We start from the raw sequence: 15,648 nt of genomic DNA, 5'->3' as shown, positions 1-15,648 counted from the left end.
ATAAATTATTCATTTTTTTTAATCCTTTCTCATAAATTGTATATTATGTACTAAAATTATTATTAAAATATAATCTGTAGTTCTAAAGATATGCGCGTGCAAATGATCAGCTTGTTATCTAAGAAGTTAATTCCCTTCTATTATAAAAACGAAAATTTGAATTTACGTTTATTACTTACGTAAAAATCCAACAAGGATTATAACAAAATTGAGTAAATTTTTCCATAGCTTGGAAAATGGAAACTCCCAAGAGATAAGTTATTATTATTTATATTAGTTATAGAAGTTATATATTTATATTTAGGTACATATAGTATGAAGTACTTATCACAACAATGGATAACACCTTCGCAAATGCAAAATAAGATGTGAGAATGGTGAAATAAATAAACACAACACTGTATTTTAGTAGATTTAATTTGGCATTTTTACATCAATAGAATATCTTGCTTATCAATTATAAACATAATCTGACTAGATAGTGACTAGATTACCCTACCGGGCCACCTGTTGCTTTGCCAAGCAACTTCCAACTTTACTCTGTCCATCTTAAGTACTAAACCAGAGCCCGAAGAAAAGGTGTGAGAGTCCTTTGTTTTAAGGGGGAAACACTTAGGAAAAACACTGTCGGAAAATAGAAAGTCTCTCGAAAAGGGTGACTTCAGGTACACAGGGGGATTAGTATCGGGGCTCTGGGCCGAGCATCGCTCAGGCCACCGCCATCTCGTCGATCCCGCGCAGCAGGCGCGAGCGCAGCCGTGAGAACACCGGGTGCTGGATCGGTATCCCGCGCCCGTGCAGGAAACGCAGCGTCTCCTGCGCGCACACCAGGAACCCGAGCTGCTCCGGGTCCATGTCCACCGGCACAGAATCCAGCAGGGGGTCGTCGTTCTCGTCGCCGTAGCTGCTGTTGCCGTCCTCCAAATCCTCCTGAGTGATACGAGGGCCGTCCACCTCCACGGAGCAGATGCGCCCGAACAGGCGCCTCAGGGCTTCCCGTTTCTCAGCGTTGTCGGTGTCCAGCATCGGCTCGCTGCGGGCTCGCTTGCGGCGACGCTTCACCCTCCTATCGCGATCCTCGCTCACTTCTTTCTCAGCCTCCTGTTTACGTTTAAGTTTCATCACACTTTGTATTCGCGCCGTCGGCGTCCGGATCCAGACTGCGAATGGGCTGTGCACAGGGAATTGAAGGGCCTCGATACGATTACACTGATAGGGCGTCTCGCTCTGGCGGCGGGCGGGGCGGACGTGCGAGCGGGACGGGGAGGCCAGCTGCAGCGGGAACAGCTGGCCGAGCAGATGCAGGGCGCGGGGCACGCACGCTTTGTTTGATAAAGTTTATTCGGGGAAATAAAACTGTTAGCCGCGATTGCGCGTCCGGGCGGGAGCGCGGGGGGAGGACTGCCCGGGCCGGCAGCTGGCTCGCATCTGCCGCTCAGGTGGATCGCATGCTGTCTCAAGTCTCAAGGTGGCGACGTCGATTAATTAAGCCTCGACTTGGCGTAAACAAAGCCATAGCTAGCACATAGTTTCATTGGAATACGACGGACCGCCTTTGTCACAGATACATCGTTCTATACTACATACATTCGACTTGTATTTGTGTTTACTTGTGTGCCTATATAATTTCACCTTGCAAGTGTACTTAGTTGATATTATTTTATCTAAATAATAATAATAATATTATAATTATAACAAATAGAAACAGAAAACCTAGAATTTTAAGGACAATATTTAAACTAATTGTCTAAGTACATGACACAGCTACATACATACAGTATAAACAAGTTTTTTTACAAAAAATACATTTTTGACACAAGCTTTTTTACTGCTGTCAGAGAGATCTTTTTGCATTAAAAGTGTGGTAAAAAGTCATATTCGTGCCGTAAACCGTAGAGGATTTACCACGCCTCAAGGCGTTCCTGGGTGCACCATCAGGTCATGCTTATCATAATAATGTATTGTCGTCCAAACTAAACGTGTGTACAAAATTTCAGCTCAATCGATTGAAGATATCTGCTTCAAAACTGAGTTGCAATATTCCACCCAAGATAGGTACATTGCAAGTTAAATAAAACCTTGTAAAAAATATCGTGAATAAGCTTTTTATAAAGACAAATTTACGTTGTCAGTTATATAACGCGAAAAGTAAATTTAAAACGCTTCCGAACACCAGTGAAACTGACAAGCGAGCTTCAAAAGAGACGTGATTTCGTATTCGGAAATTTCGAGCGATCCTTTGTTAACGGACGGGGATTAATATCGTCCAGGTTTGAAAATAGACACGCAGCCGGGAAAAACACCGCGCGCGTTTTCCACTCAGTTCAGGCCATATGATAGCTATGTACTGTCTATGTAATTGTAAAAATCAATACCAGCCTTATGTAGCCGGCATACGATGAGCTATGTGCTATTACTGCATGATATCCAGATTTTCCTGGAACACAGCTCGGGTGGGTGTGTGTATGAGATTTCCGATAATCCGTTTGCAAGTTACATCCGCCTTGAGTCTCGCAAAGGAGTTTCAGGTATACGTTGTGTACAAAGGAGTCTAGTCAAAGACGCTCACAACTAGGTTTATATGCAATATTGTGCAAAGGGAACTTGTTCGGTTTCAGGATGTATTTGAGTCTATTAAAATAAAATACTGATATATTGAAAGTATTTTTCCATACTATTTTATGTACTATATAATAATATTACTAAAATAGTATTGGTACAGACAAATGGTGTACTTAGTAAATAATTCGGTATTTTGTACATAGAACTGTATTTATTGTGACAAAGAGTTTCTATAAAGAGAGAAACGCGGTTGAACTCATAAAATTGGTCTGAATTATTACGACCCGCCCGTATTCGCGCGGGTGCAATGTTATGCATGTTGTATATACATAAATCTTCCTCTTGAATGACTCAATCTATTAAAAAAATATGCATCATCATCCGTTGCGTAGTTTTAAAGATCTAAGCATACATAGGGACAGAAAGACAGCAGGAAGCGAATGATAATTCTTATATTCTGTCTAAAATCAAACTTATTTTGGTATGATAAAATAACTACCGATTGATTTTGTTCCGTTATAAACGAACAGCGACAAACTGAACTATTCTGTTTCTTAAAAACTATCGAAATCAGAATAAGGTTCAATATTACAAGCGAAAAAATCAAGTAAGATTTATCTCAAAGAAAGTAGACGGAATTTCTATTGAAGAAATAACTACTCAGTTGCTAGAACATTCGAGATTGTTATCCTTAGACTGCTAACAGAACTGAATATTCCCTCGTCCAAACTTCAAATACTGTAATGAAGTTGTACGGTGAAATGCAATCTCGGGAAAAGTTTGGGATTTCAGGCGATTGGGACTGCGAGATGTTGGGACCGCGGTCCCAGTCGCTGAAGAACTGCAGCCGAATGGGTTCAATGGGACTAGTCGTGAAGCGATAGTGAAGCGGTCCTAGGGACTAGTCGTGAAGCGAATAGATCAATTTTTCTTTATTATAAGTGTGTGCTGGTTTTAAATTTTATTCAAGTTATCTAAACGCATCTGACATGGATTTAACGACTACCGCTATCTAGTGACAAAAAGTCGAAAAATTCATTATTAGTCAAATATATTTTTTGAAATACGGAAATATATGTGTGTATGTTTGTCACTCTTTCACGCAAAATGTACTAGACGGATTGTTATAATATTTGATACACGGGTAGAATATAACCTGGAATAACACATAGGTGCTTTTATCTCGAAAAACATATTTTAGTTATCCCAAAAATTTTTGAGTGATTGAATCTCCAGTTTTAATGACATGACATGAATATTCAGAAACATTGCTTAGGCAACTGGGACCGCGAACAATTATCTCGCGATCCCAATCGCCTAACGACTCAAAAGTTTCCGGGTTCCTAGAAGTTTCAGAGTTACACCCGGCCCTTTCATAGCCGTGTCAGCTCACAAACCGTGTTGTACGTTACACATACACATTGGTATTAAATATACACAAGTGTGTTGAGTAAGCACATATCTAGATACTTATTTCGGGATGAGGAATGAGATTCAAGAGGAAACTGTGTACTCCCAGTAATTCATTCATTCATTCACACAGTAACGTGTGTCGATAAACTTAACACACACATGAAAAAAGACATTCTAGTTGACGGCCACCGATTCGTTTTGCAAATATTTCGCGGTTTTCGTTCGGGTTCACGTCGGATATTTCATTGATTTTAACAGTGTTCATCTCATCAACCTACGACCCTTTGTTCATGTATGTTTCTAACAAAAATCTGCAATTATTACATTATTACCGTATCGGCTTCGCTCGGGTAAGAACATAATAAATTATACACTTAGTATAATTTATTATTCTTCCTTCCTAACCTTCTTCAGGAATGAAATGAAAACCGCCAGACGCGCCAGAGGACTTTGTTTTATAATATGTAAAGTAAGGGTAAGGATTATTATGCTATAGCTGCAGTCCGTTTAGTGCAAACAATCTCATCTAGTTACATGCATTTACCTGAGCACCTACCTACATCAGTCCATAGTAACACCCGCTTGCAAATTTACGGGACAAATTTAAACCTGGGATTATGAATTGTCAACACGATTGAGGTTAGTAATATGCGGGTTTATATAATACTACAGATTAGACAACACTTACTTCCAGTACAAATACTATACCTGGTAATCAAAACCTTCAAAAATCAAAACCAAAGTAATTTGATCGTCAAAATTTTACAGTGGCGACCAAAGGGTCGCCACTGTTAGATAAAATAAAATCATATCAAACAAATAAAATCAAAGACAAGTAGGTATCTCAATGAGGATTCAACAACAGTTTCATTACAATTTCAAGTTTACAATGTGCAATTGTAGACCTTAATGTATCGACTGACCCTTGATTAGGTTGAAATGAACGAATCGGGGGATATTATTGGATGGCTGTCGCAAACAGACTGAATGCCACTGAAAACTACACAGTATACTTACGTTGAACACAAAGGGAGCGATTAATTGGATTATATAGAATTTTGGTAATTAAGGGTAATTTTTAATTACGCCAGTTAGTTAATTTTTTACCCAGGTAATTCGTTTTTCTTAGTGGTGTGTATTTTCATGATGATCGGGTTTATTTTTCTTTTCGCGTATAAGAAATTTCTGTCTAGAATTAGCTGTTTAATTCAGATTTAAGAAATGATTATACAAAATTTGACGATTTTACTAATAGAAATAAACGATTTCGTCAGGAATTGAAAAAAGTAACTTGAAATTTTGCAATCAAAAATTTTGTGATCTCTTTTCAATTCTCTAAGTTACTACCAGAGGCGAAGCGGTGGTAGTGGTGTAATGGTTAAGGCACCCGTCTGTGGATCGAAAGGTCCCAGATTAGGATCCTACTCATGCCACATGAGTTTGTATACCAATCTGACTCATTTTTAAAGACCTGCTTCCAGTGAAGGAAAACTTCATGAGGACACCTGCACACTGGTTAATTATGTCGTGTCGTAATTATATCGTGCCATGGCTTTCAGTGAAACTTGTGAAATGGAGAAGGAAATACCGAACCACTCCATTAATAGTGCCAAGACAGTTGTTGTGAGTGTTTCATTCCACGTAATGATCATGACCCTCAGTTATGAAGAAGTTACTATTTGATTAAGTTATTGAAAAACATAACGCGGCTATGAAAACATAATAAATCAGCTATTAAAACCTTTCGGGCACTTTATCGTTTTCAGGTTCAATAAGAAAGAAAATTGAATGCCATTTGGTCCAAATGGTGTTTTCAAAGGTATGGAAAGAAATAACAAATGACACCATTAGAAAATTTTTCTAAGGAAGAAAAATCGAAGTCTATTAAAGGCCCATCGTATTGACAAGAACTTGTATAAAATAGGTGTGTAGGCTTTACTTTTCAAGATTATGTTCTTAGAAAAACGTTCCTGAGTATTATTTTAACAAATAGAAAATTGTAGTATTTTCTCTATTTCTTTGATCACAAGATTATCTCGATTTCATAAATGTGATTCGTTCAGCTGTATTGCATTGACTTTGAAGCGTCAATGGAACTACAGAGGAAAAAAAATCTCACTAGTTCCATGGAACTATTTTCCGATTAGAGTGATTGCGATAGTGAGAATGATTAGTTTTTTAGATAATTATCGTAATGATTCATTTGTTCTTGCTTTCGAGCTTAATAGCTTTTTGACAAACCTTTTCAGAATATATCATTGAGTTAAAATGTAGTTAATGAAATTTTTTGTAGCCGTGCCACGGCTTCCAGTGAAACACTGTAATTAAATTCCAATAATATCAAAGAAGAGAGAAAACTAACGACATCAAGTGGCTTACACTGAACAATTTCATTTAGAATGGAATGAGAGTATCTGAGACCAAACCAAGGTATATTTCCAGGTTGTCATAGAATTTTGGACCTTAAAATGACGGGGTTATGTCCTGGTATGCGTGAATTTCACCAAGTATGTGAGTCACATTTGACGATATGCAGATCAGAGGGCATTCCATAGAGGATTTCAATAAAGAGCAGTATTTCTCAAATGGTGAGGGCCTATATATAGAGATACGGTGTGATGGGAAATAGAGCAGAGTTAAGGTCACTCGATAAACATTTGTCACTATGTAAACAAATGTTATACTAACTCTCCGAAGAAGTAACTGGTAAAATTTTGTCAAATAACCTGATTAATACACAACAAAGTGATTATATAAAGTTTTAGATAACTAATGCCCGTAGATATTAATTTTATTGCCTTGCAATAAAACTATTATCATATAGATTTATAACATGGAATAACAATAATGTTATCTAAAACGCAGATATCGATGGAGTAGGTCTGCTAGAAGGTAATAAATAATTGGCTCGTTGGTCTAGGGGTATGATTTTCGCTTAGGGTGCGAGAGGTCCCGGGTTCAAATCCCGGACGAGCCCAAATATATTTTTGCTGTTTACAATGTAGTGATTTTGTCAACTCAAAATAATAAATCAAAAGCCAATAATTTTGATTTCTCAAGCTGTTGTTCTGAAGTTATAATTGCCAAGTCCCAATTTTGGATCGCTTTGCCAAATCTCATTTTTCTTTCAACTGGTCAAGCTAAATATTAAATAAAATATTTTTATCTGTTTGATATGTTACATATAGACTATCAGATACTTTAACAGCAAACGTTGAAACAGGACCTGAGTAGTATTATAAATCTGATTACTGGTTCTATTAGTGGAGACCGGACACAGAACCTGTATTAAACAGGTAATTTATAGAAATGCAACTTCAAAGTTTGAGAGCCACATAACGGCGTGCGTAGTAAGTCTCGGGTATTATGAGACAAGTCAGGAGTGCCATCTATGCGCGTCCGCCGCCATCTTGCAGATTTCCGAAATACAGCCCAGGTGACTGCATTGACCTGTCGAGTTATACCTCAGTAGGTATAACTCCACAGTATCTTTCAAAATCGGGCCCTCTCTGTGACAGGGCCCGATTTAGGTAGTGTAGTAGTAGTGTAGGCTTTGTGGTAACAAAATTGGGGAGCAGAGATCAGATTTTTTTTTCTTATTAGGAAAATAATTTCGATTAAGATTTACCTGGAGATTTTTTTTCAGGTCAAGTCTTTTCAACAATTAGCTAACGAATAAATTGTTTCGTTTCAACAGCAGTAATGATAAGTCCTTTGTTTCAGGTAACGTACCAAACAAAGTAAGCAATGCATTATTGATTTACTTGCTTATGGCTCATAGTATAATAATTACCTTACAGACGCATACATATAAAAAAAAACACTAAATTAATTATAATTTTATTTTGTGCGTAATGTCCTATTCTGTGACGCACTACACAGAGACGAGGTATCTCATAGCCTCCCACGATTTTCTTTTTTATTAGCTGTTTAAGTCCCACAGCTGGGCAAAAGCCTCCTCTCCGGAGGTATATGATGATACCTTCAGGTATATGATGAGTAGGAAGTCGTACCACATATGAGTTGAAATTTGTACGACAATGAAAGTAATCTATACCTATATATTTAAAAATTCTCGAAATGTCATTTCGAGGCCCCAAGCTCCGCCTGCCCTCCCCCTGATCCTGCCCTGTCTACCTAATTTAGTGGAGGTATTACTAACAGACAGACAGCTGAGATCCAACTATTTACACAGAAATGGGAGCAAGTTTGTAACCATTAAACGACACATAGTTGTGTGACACGTTAATATATGAAATTTCTAAATTAGAGGTACGAAATATGGAGATACTTTTGAGAATAGATTTGCTAGAATAAATGAAAAATAGCTAATGACTTATATGAAAACGCATCTTATTATCCATCGTTTGATCATGAAAAATACAGAAAAATTGATAATTTTAATAACGTAATTGTTTTACCTAGGAACTATACTATTAATACCTAGTAACAAAGTTTTATCCGGATACTAACAAGAAAGTCAAACAAAATTAATTTTAACTGCAACGTCTCAAGAAGGACAATAGAAAATTAAACAAAAATGTTTTCCAAGTATTGTTATTGAAGAAAAACAAAACAAATGGAGAAAATCTAAACTTAGGTAAACAAAAAGTATTGGAAAAACAATTGTGACTCGGTCGAGGGAAGAAAGGGATGGATTACCAATGAATGTGTGATATATACGACGTGAGAGGCAATCGATTTAGGAATCGCTTTTTCTTCCGAGTGATACATAGTGTGATTATTGGACATCTACAAGGAAAATATCATGTCTTATTTTTTTTATATTTCGTTCTAGAGTGTATGAATGATCCTATTACCGATTGTGTTGTGATAGCGATTGTGTTGTGAAGCGGTGGTAGTGTAGTGGTTAAGATGCCCGCCTGTGGATCGAAAGGTCCCAGGTTTGAATCCTACTCATGCCACATGAGTTTGTATACCAATCTGACCCATGTATACTTAGTTGTTTTTATCGACCACCACTTGCTTCCGGTGAAGGAAAACACCGTGAGAATGGAGAAGGCAATGGCAAACCACTCCATTATTAATGCCAAGAAAGGTGTGTGTGTTGTTTAATTCCACGTAATGACCACGAACTTCAGCCATGAGGAATACGACTATGAAGAAGTTGTGATATTTTTTTAAGCCCCGAAGACAGAGTGATGGGGCGTTATAAGTTTAACGTGTGCATCTGTATGTCTATCCTATAACACAAGTCTCGAAATTACTTTAAGGCTAGCTCAATTTGTGTGATTAGTCCTTATATATGTTATTTATTTATTTTCCTCTCCATTCCTTGTCGAAAATTCATCTATTTTTCCTATGTATTTGACCTTTGACCTATGTATTTTCCTGTATTTACCTAGCAGCCATCGGTTAGTCTCCATGCGGTCAATATGTGTGTCCATGTGTCCACATCTCCGGATGCGTGCGGCAGATGTCATCCGCCCAGTTCCATTTTCATAAGGCATTATTTTCATGGTTGATCGAATTTTCATAAGGCATCAAACAATAATCAGTGATAAAAATTGCGACTAGAATTATGTCGTGGTATCAACAAATGGGTACAGTCAACCGCACAGTAAGTAAGGGCAACTTAATGACCGGCATGAGTCTCTGTGTCTGTGTGGATGGATGGCGAATTTGGACAAGTCGGTCTGCGGTCGACTGTACTCTGTGGTTTTATAATTAACATTAGTGATACGAATTTTGATCGATTTGTAAATTTGCTATTTTGGATTTGATTGTACTTTATGATTGATTGATTTAAAAAAGTAATTATATTATTAATACAATACTTTTAGATTTTTTGTAATTAAAGATTTTCGAAATTTCAAATCTATATTTCAAATTTAGATAATAAAAATAAAGAAAATGAACTATTACGGCTATTCGTAAAAGCTCATTTCCTTTATTTTTAGACAAGATATTTTATAATTTTTGTCAAAAAACATATTGGGCTCGTCCGGGATTTGAACCCGGGACCTCTCGCACCCTAAGCGAAAATCATACCCCTAGACCAACGAGCCACCTGTTCATTTCTATTAGTTACTACTTCATATTGGGTTAATCTTGTGATGTCCTTATCTATTTGATAAACTTTTATTGTACTTCAATAACATAAATAATAAATACTAAATAATAAATACTATCAACATCCATTGAAGACTAATAAACAGGTGGCTCGTTGGTCTAGGGGTATGATTTTCGCTTAGGGTGCGAGAGGTCCCGGGTTCAAATCCCGGACGAGCCCAATATTTTTTTTTACAAAATTACGAAAATATTAGACTAAAAAACACTCATAGTGTATAAGTATCATAGTAGTGTGTAGTTCCGCCCTAGAATAGTACCATTCCATATCTAACGAACACGCAAAGATGAGAGAGAAGTTGCATAATTTATATATTTAAACTCCTCTGTTACTGAGTGACTGACCGACTGACTGCTTGACAGACAGACAACGTACAGCCGAAACTATTGGGCATATCAGACCATATCAAAATCCGTCGAGCGATTTACCCGTGAAAGCGAAACAAACAGACAAGACAGACAGACTTTAGCATTTATCATGTTATTTATGTTTAGTATGGATTAGAGAATTTTGAATAATAGCACAAAGTGATATCATAAATATGATGTTCATTAGAGAAGTTTAAGGACAAGACATCGTCTTTACTAAGTTTACTTAAGTGATGTAAAATCACCCAAGTGTATCGACGACATCAAATTTAGATTAAACTTCAATGAATAACCAAGTTGCCAACTAGTTAAAAGTTGGTTATACAATCTTGCCCACCTATATAAATAAAAACAGTGATTTGGTTTATTTATAAACCAGCTTTTGACTGCGACTCAACCCGCGTACATTTTCCAAGGGAACATTTATTTTTTCCGGATTGAATGGCACCCTACGTCCATCTCTGTAATTGAATAAGTAAGTATATGCAAAATTTCAAGATGATTGATTATATAGATATGAAGTAACAAACAAACATACTTTCGCATGTTTATAATAATATTTAGGATACGATTAGGATGCTTCTTTGACCACACAAGCCACAAGTAATTAGCAGGTGTAAGTGATATATTTTTTACTCACAGATGAGAGCGCTTTCATACGGAGATTCCCCGAGGAAATCCAGTGACCAAGCGGGATTGTAATTAAAATTACTTTCCGGCTTGTTCTCGCTCTGGGGTTATTCTGCACTAAAGTTAAATGAAAAATAACGAGAGAGATTTGATTTTCAAAATGTAAATGACCATGGACATATAGCTGTATCTATTACTCAAGAGTCTTATGTTTAATTAAGTCTTATGTTTAATTAAGTCTTATGTTTAATTAAGTCTTATGTTTAATTAAGTCTTATGTTTAATTAAGTTTTATGTTTAATTAAGTCTTATGTTTAATTAAGTCTTATGTTTAATTAAGTCTTATGTTTAATTAAGTCTTATGTTTAATTAAGTCTTATGTTTAATTAAGTCTTATGTTTAATTAAGTCTTATGTTTAATTAAGTCTTATGTTTAATTAAGTCTTATGTTTAATTAAGTCTTATGTTTAATTAAGTCTTATGTTTAATTAAGTCTTATGTTTAATTAAGTCTTATGTTTAATTAAGTCTTATGTTTAATTAAGTCTTATGTTTAATTAAGTCTTATGTTTAATTAAGTCTTATGTTTAATTAAGTCTTATGTTTAATTAAGTCTTATGTTTAATTAAGTCTTATGTTTAATTAGGTCTTATGTTTAATTAAGTCTTATGTTTAATTAAGTCTTATGTTTAATTAAGTCTTATGTTTAATTAAGTCTTATGTTTAATTAAGTCTTATGTTTAATTAAGTCTTATGTTTAATTAAGTCTTATGTTTAATTAAGTCTTATGTTTAATTAAGTCTTATGTTTAATTAAGTCTTATGTTTAGTTATCTTATGTCTTATTATGTTTAATTACTATTTATGCCTTAAGGCAATGGCAAACCACGAACCTCAGCCATGAGGAATACGACTATGAAGAAGTTGTGATAACCTAAAATTATACATCATTTTTGTTACCCCCGAAGACAGAGTGATGGGGCGTTATAAGTTTAACGTGTGCATCTGTATGTCTATCCTATAACACAAGTCTCGAAATTACTTTAAGGCTAGCTCAATCTGTGTGATTAGTCCTTATATATGTCATTTATTATTTATTTTTTTATTTTCCTCTCCATTCCTTGTCCAAAAGTCATCTATTTTTCCTATGTATTTGACCCTGTATTTACCTAGCAGCTATCGGTTAGTCTCCATGCGGTCAATATGTGTGTCCATGTGTCCACATCTCCGGATGCGTGCGCCAGATGTCATCCGCCAAGTTCCATTTTCATAAGGCATTATTTTCATGGTTGATCGAATTTTCATAAGGCATCAAACAATAATCAGTGATAAAAATTGCGACTAGAATGATGTCGTGGTATCAACAAATGGGTACAGTCAACCGCACAGTAAGTAAGGGCAACTTAATGACCGGCATGGGCCTCTGTGTCTGTGTGGATGGATGGCGAATTTGGACAAGTCGGTCTGCGGTCGCCTGTACTCTGTGGTTTTATAATTAACATCAGTGATACGGATTTTGATCGATTTGTAAATTTGCTATTTTGGATTTGATTGTACTTTATGATTGATTGATTTAAAAAAGTAAATATATTATTAATACAATATTTTTAGATTTTTTGTAATTAAAGATTTTCGAAATTTCAAATCTATATTTCAAATTTAGATAATAAAAATAAAGAAAATGAACTATTACGGCTATTCGTAATAGCTCATTTCCTTTATTTTTAGACAAGATATTTTATATTTTTTGTCAAAAAACATATTGGGCTCGTCCGGGATTTGAACCCGGGACCTCTCGCACCCTAAGCGAAAATCATACCCCTAGACCAACGAGCCACCTGTTCATTTCTATTAGTTACTACTTCATATTGGGTTAATCTTGTGATGTCCTTATCTATTTGATAAACTTTTATTGTACTTCAATAAAATAAATAATAAATACTATCAACATCCATTGTATAAATATATTGAAGACTAATAAACAGGTGGCTCGTTGGTCTAGGGGTATGATTTTCGCTTAGGGTGCGAGAGGTCCCGGGTTCAAATCCCGGACGAGCCCAATATATTTTTTTTACAAAATTATGAAAATATTAGACTAAAAAAAATTTCATAGTGTACAAATATCATAGTGGTGTGTAGTTCCGCCCTAGAATAGTACCATTCCATATCCAACGAACACGCAAAGATGAGAGAGAAGTTGCATAATTTATATATTTAAACTCCTCTGTTACTGAGTGACTGACCGACTGACTGCTTGACAGACAGACAACGTACAGCCGAAACTATTGGGCATACCAGACCATATCAAAATCCGTCGAGCGATTTACCCGTGAAAGCGAAACAGACAGACAGACTTTAGCATTTATCATGTTATTTATGTTTAGTATGGATTAGAGAATTTTGAATAATAGCACAAAGTGATATCATAAATATGATGTTCATTAGAGAAGTTTAAGGACAAGACATCGTCTTTACTAAGTTTACTTAAGTGATGTAAAATCACCCAAGTGTATCGACGACATCAAATTTAGATTAAACTTCAATGAATAACCAAGTTGCCAGCTAGTTAAAAGTTGGTTATACAATCTTGCCCACCTATATAAATAAAAACAGTGATTTGGTTTATTTATAAACCAGCTTTTGACTGCGACTCAACCCGCGTAATATTTTCCAAGGGAACATTTATTTTTTCCGGATTGAATGGCACCCTACGTCCATCCCTGTAATTGAATAAGTAAGTATATGCAAAATTTCAAGATGATTGATTATATAGATATGAAGTAACAAACAAACATACTTTCGCATGTTTATAATATTATTTAGGATACGATTAGGATGCTTCTTTGACCACACAAGCCACAAGTAATTAGCAGATGTAAGTGATATATTTTTTACTCACAGATGAGAGCGCTTTCATACGGAGATTCCCCGAGGAAATCCAGTGACCAAGCGGGATTGTAATTAAAATTACTTTCCGGCTTGTTCTCGGTCTGGGTTATTCTGCACTAAAGTTAAATGAAAAATAACGAGAGAGATTGGATTTTTAAAATGTGAATGACCATGGACATATAACTGTATCTTTTACTCAAGAGTCTTATGTTTAATTAAGTCTTATGTTTAATTAAGTCTTTACTTGTTTAGTTATCTTATGTCTTATTATGTTTAATTACTATTTATGCCTTTGCCATATCCAAATTGTAAAACGTGTCATTTGGGACAAATAAATATACAGACCGACAAGGACATACATAATTTGTTTTTCATACAATAAAGTTTTATTTCACATTTAATTAGATTTTTCAAAATGAATTAAATTAAAATAGACTTAAATAAAAACTAACCAAAAATTTTATATATCAAAGTCGAACCCAGGACCTACAGAAAGCGGCCGCTGCGCCTCGGAGGACGAGGAAAAGACATAATAATTCTTCATGGTAACCGCATCGATTGTGCGAGACAGGTGTCATTAAGTTCACGTTTTCACATACTACACGGACTTTCGTGTAGAATTTATAGACCAACTGTGCTGTATCAGAATGTCTGAAACTTTATCATGTACCCATTATAGCTGTAAGTTTAAACATATTTTTTAAAGTTTGTATTTATTAGGATTATTTTAATTAAAGATTTAATTGAGGATCTAAGGTTTATAGCATAATGAGAGTACAAATTATGGAAAAAATAATATACAAATTATAAATCTTCACAAATAAAAAACGGAAGGCGGAATGTCGGAAAGTCGCCATGAAAATTGTCAACAATAATTAATCAACAAGTACCATTATACTAATGCGGATAAATGATACAGATAGACATGTATGTGAATTTATTTCAGCACGAGTAGCTAATAGCGTAATAATAATATTTTAATGTAATAAATGCTGTATTAAAATGGGTACATGTATTTACTTAGTTTTTACATTGGAAGTAAAGAAACAATAAAAAAATAAAAAATAAATTCGAAACTAAACTTATATTAAATTTAAAAGTAAATTATTGCAGAATAATCCACCAAGACTGAGTAAATATAGATAGGGTTCCATTATAATTTATACTTTAAGGTACGACTGGGGACACAGGGTTAGTCCGTCAAGTTATATAATTATGCTATATCCATACTAATATACCAATACTAATCCATAATAATATTATAAAGTTTTTTATTTTTTTGTTTGTAATTAATAAACTCTAAGAATACTGGGCATTTGATGATATTTGGCACAGATATAGGCGAAACCATCAGGAGTGACATAGCCTACTTTTAATATGGTTTTACCCGAGCGTAGCCGGGCCGAGCGGCTAGTACGATATAAATTATTCGTTAGAAATTCTGGCGGTAAAGAACACCACATAATGATTTGCAAATGAAATAAAATGACATAACATTTTTTTAATGTTTATTTTTGTAGACTGATTGAAACTCGCTTAAATATAGCCTTCCTTTCATAGAGTCATGATATAGCTCAGAGATCGGTTTACTGTATTTACTTTGATGACTGGCATAAAATACTTTGACGATGTTATTGTTATTAGAATGAAGTAAATGGAAAAAAACTAGGCCAATTGAGATTTGGTATGGATAAAAG

The 15,648-nt window shown here is 35.2% G+C and overlaps 1 protein-coding gene and 5 non-coding genes across 6 annotated transcripts; 3 read left to right on the top strand and 3 right to left on the bottom strand.

Annotated features, from left to right (window-relative positions):
* Nucleotides 1-399: 399 nt before the first annotated feature.
* Nucleotides 400-1,442, bottom strand: LOC128675435 (uncharacterized). The gene has a single exon (XM_053754861.2). The coding sequence runs from the start codon at nt 1,120-1,122 to the stop codon at nt 709-711; it is 414 nt and encodes a 137-aa protein (XP_053610836.1). The 5' UTR covers nt 1,123-1,442; the 3' UTR covers nt 400-708.
* A 5,438-nt stretch (nt 1,443-6,880) lies between these two features.
* On the top strand, nt 6,881-6,952 carry TRNAP-AGG (transfer RNA proline (anticodon AGG)). The gene has a single exon. It is a non-coding gene; the product is annotated as a tRNA-Pro (tRNA).
* Nucleotides 6,953-9,932: 2,980 nt separating this feature from the next.
* TRNAP-AGG (transfer RNA proline (anticodon AGG)) lies at nt 9,933-10,004 on the bottom strand. The gene has a single exon. It is a non-coding gene; the product is annotated as a tRNA-Pro (tRNA).
* A 152-nt stretch (nt 10,005-10,156) lies between these two features.
* TRNAP-AGG (transfer RNA proline (anticodon AGG)) lies at nt 10,157-10,228 on the top strand. Its single transcript has one exon. It is a non-coding gene; the product is annotated as a tRNA-Pro (tRNA).
* Nucleotides 10,229-12,826: 2,598 nt separating this feature from the next.
* TRNAP-AGG (transfer RNA proline (anticodon AGG)) lies at nt 12,827-12,898 on the bottom strand. The gene has a single exon. It is a non-coding gene; the product is annotated as a tRNA-Pro (tRNA).
* Nucleotides 12,899-13,049: 151 nt separating this feature from the next.
* Nucleotides 13,050-13,121, top strand: TRNAP-AGG (transfer RNA proline (anticodon AGG)). The gene has a single exon. It is a non-coding gene; the product is annotated as a tRNA-Pro (tRNA).
* Nucleotides 13,122-15,648: the final 2,527 nt, after the last annotated feature.

Source organism: Plodia interpunctella, chromosome 14 (genome assembly GCF_027563975.2).
Source record: "Plodia interpunctella isolate USDA-ARS_2022_Savannah chromosome 14, ilPloInte3.2, whole genome shotgun sequence".
Classification (NCBI taxonomy): Eukaryota; Metazoa; Arthropoda; class Insecta; order Lepidoptera; family Pyralidae; genus Plodia; species Plodia interpunctella.
This window is presented reverse-complemented; position numbering and strand designations above follow the sequence as displayed.

Coding starts and splice junctions, on each gene's coding strand:
- LOC128675435 (XM_053754861.2), bottom strand. CDS start 1,122: ATGAAACTTAAACGTAAACAGGAGGCTGAGAAAGAAGTGAGCGAGGAT.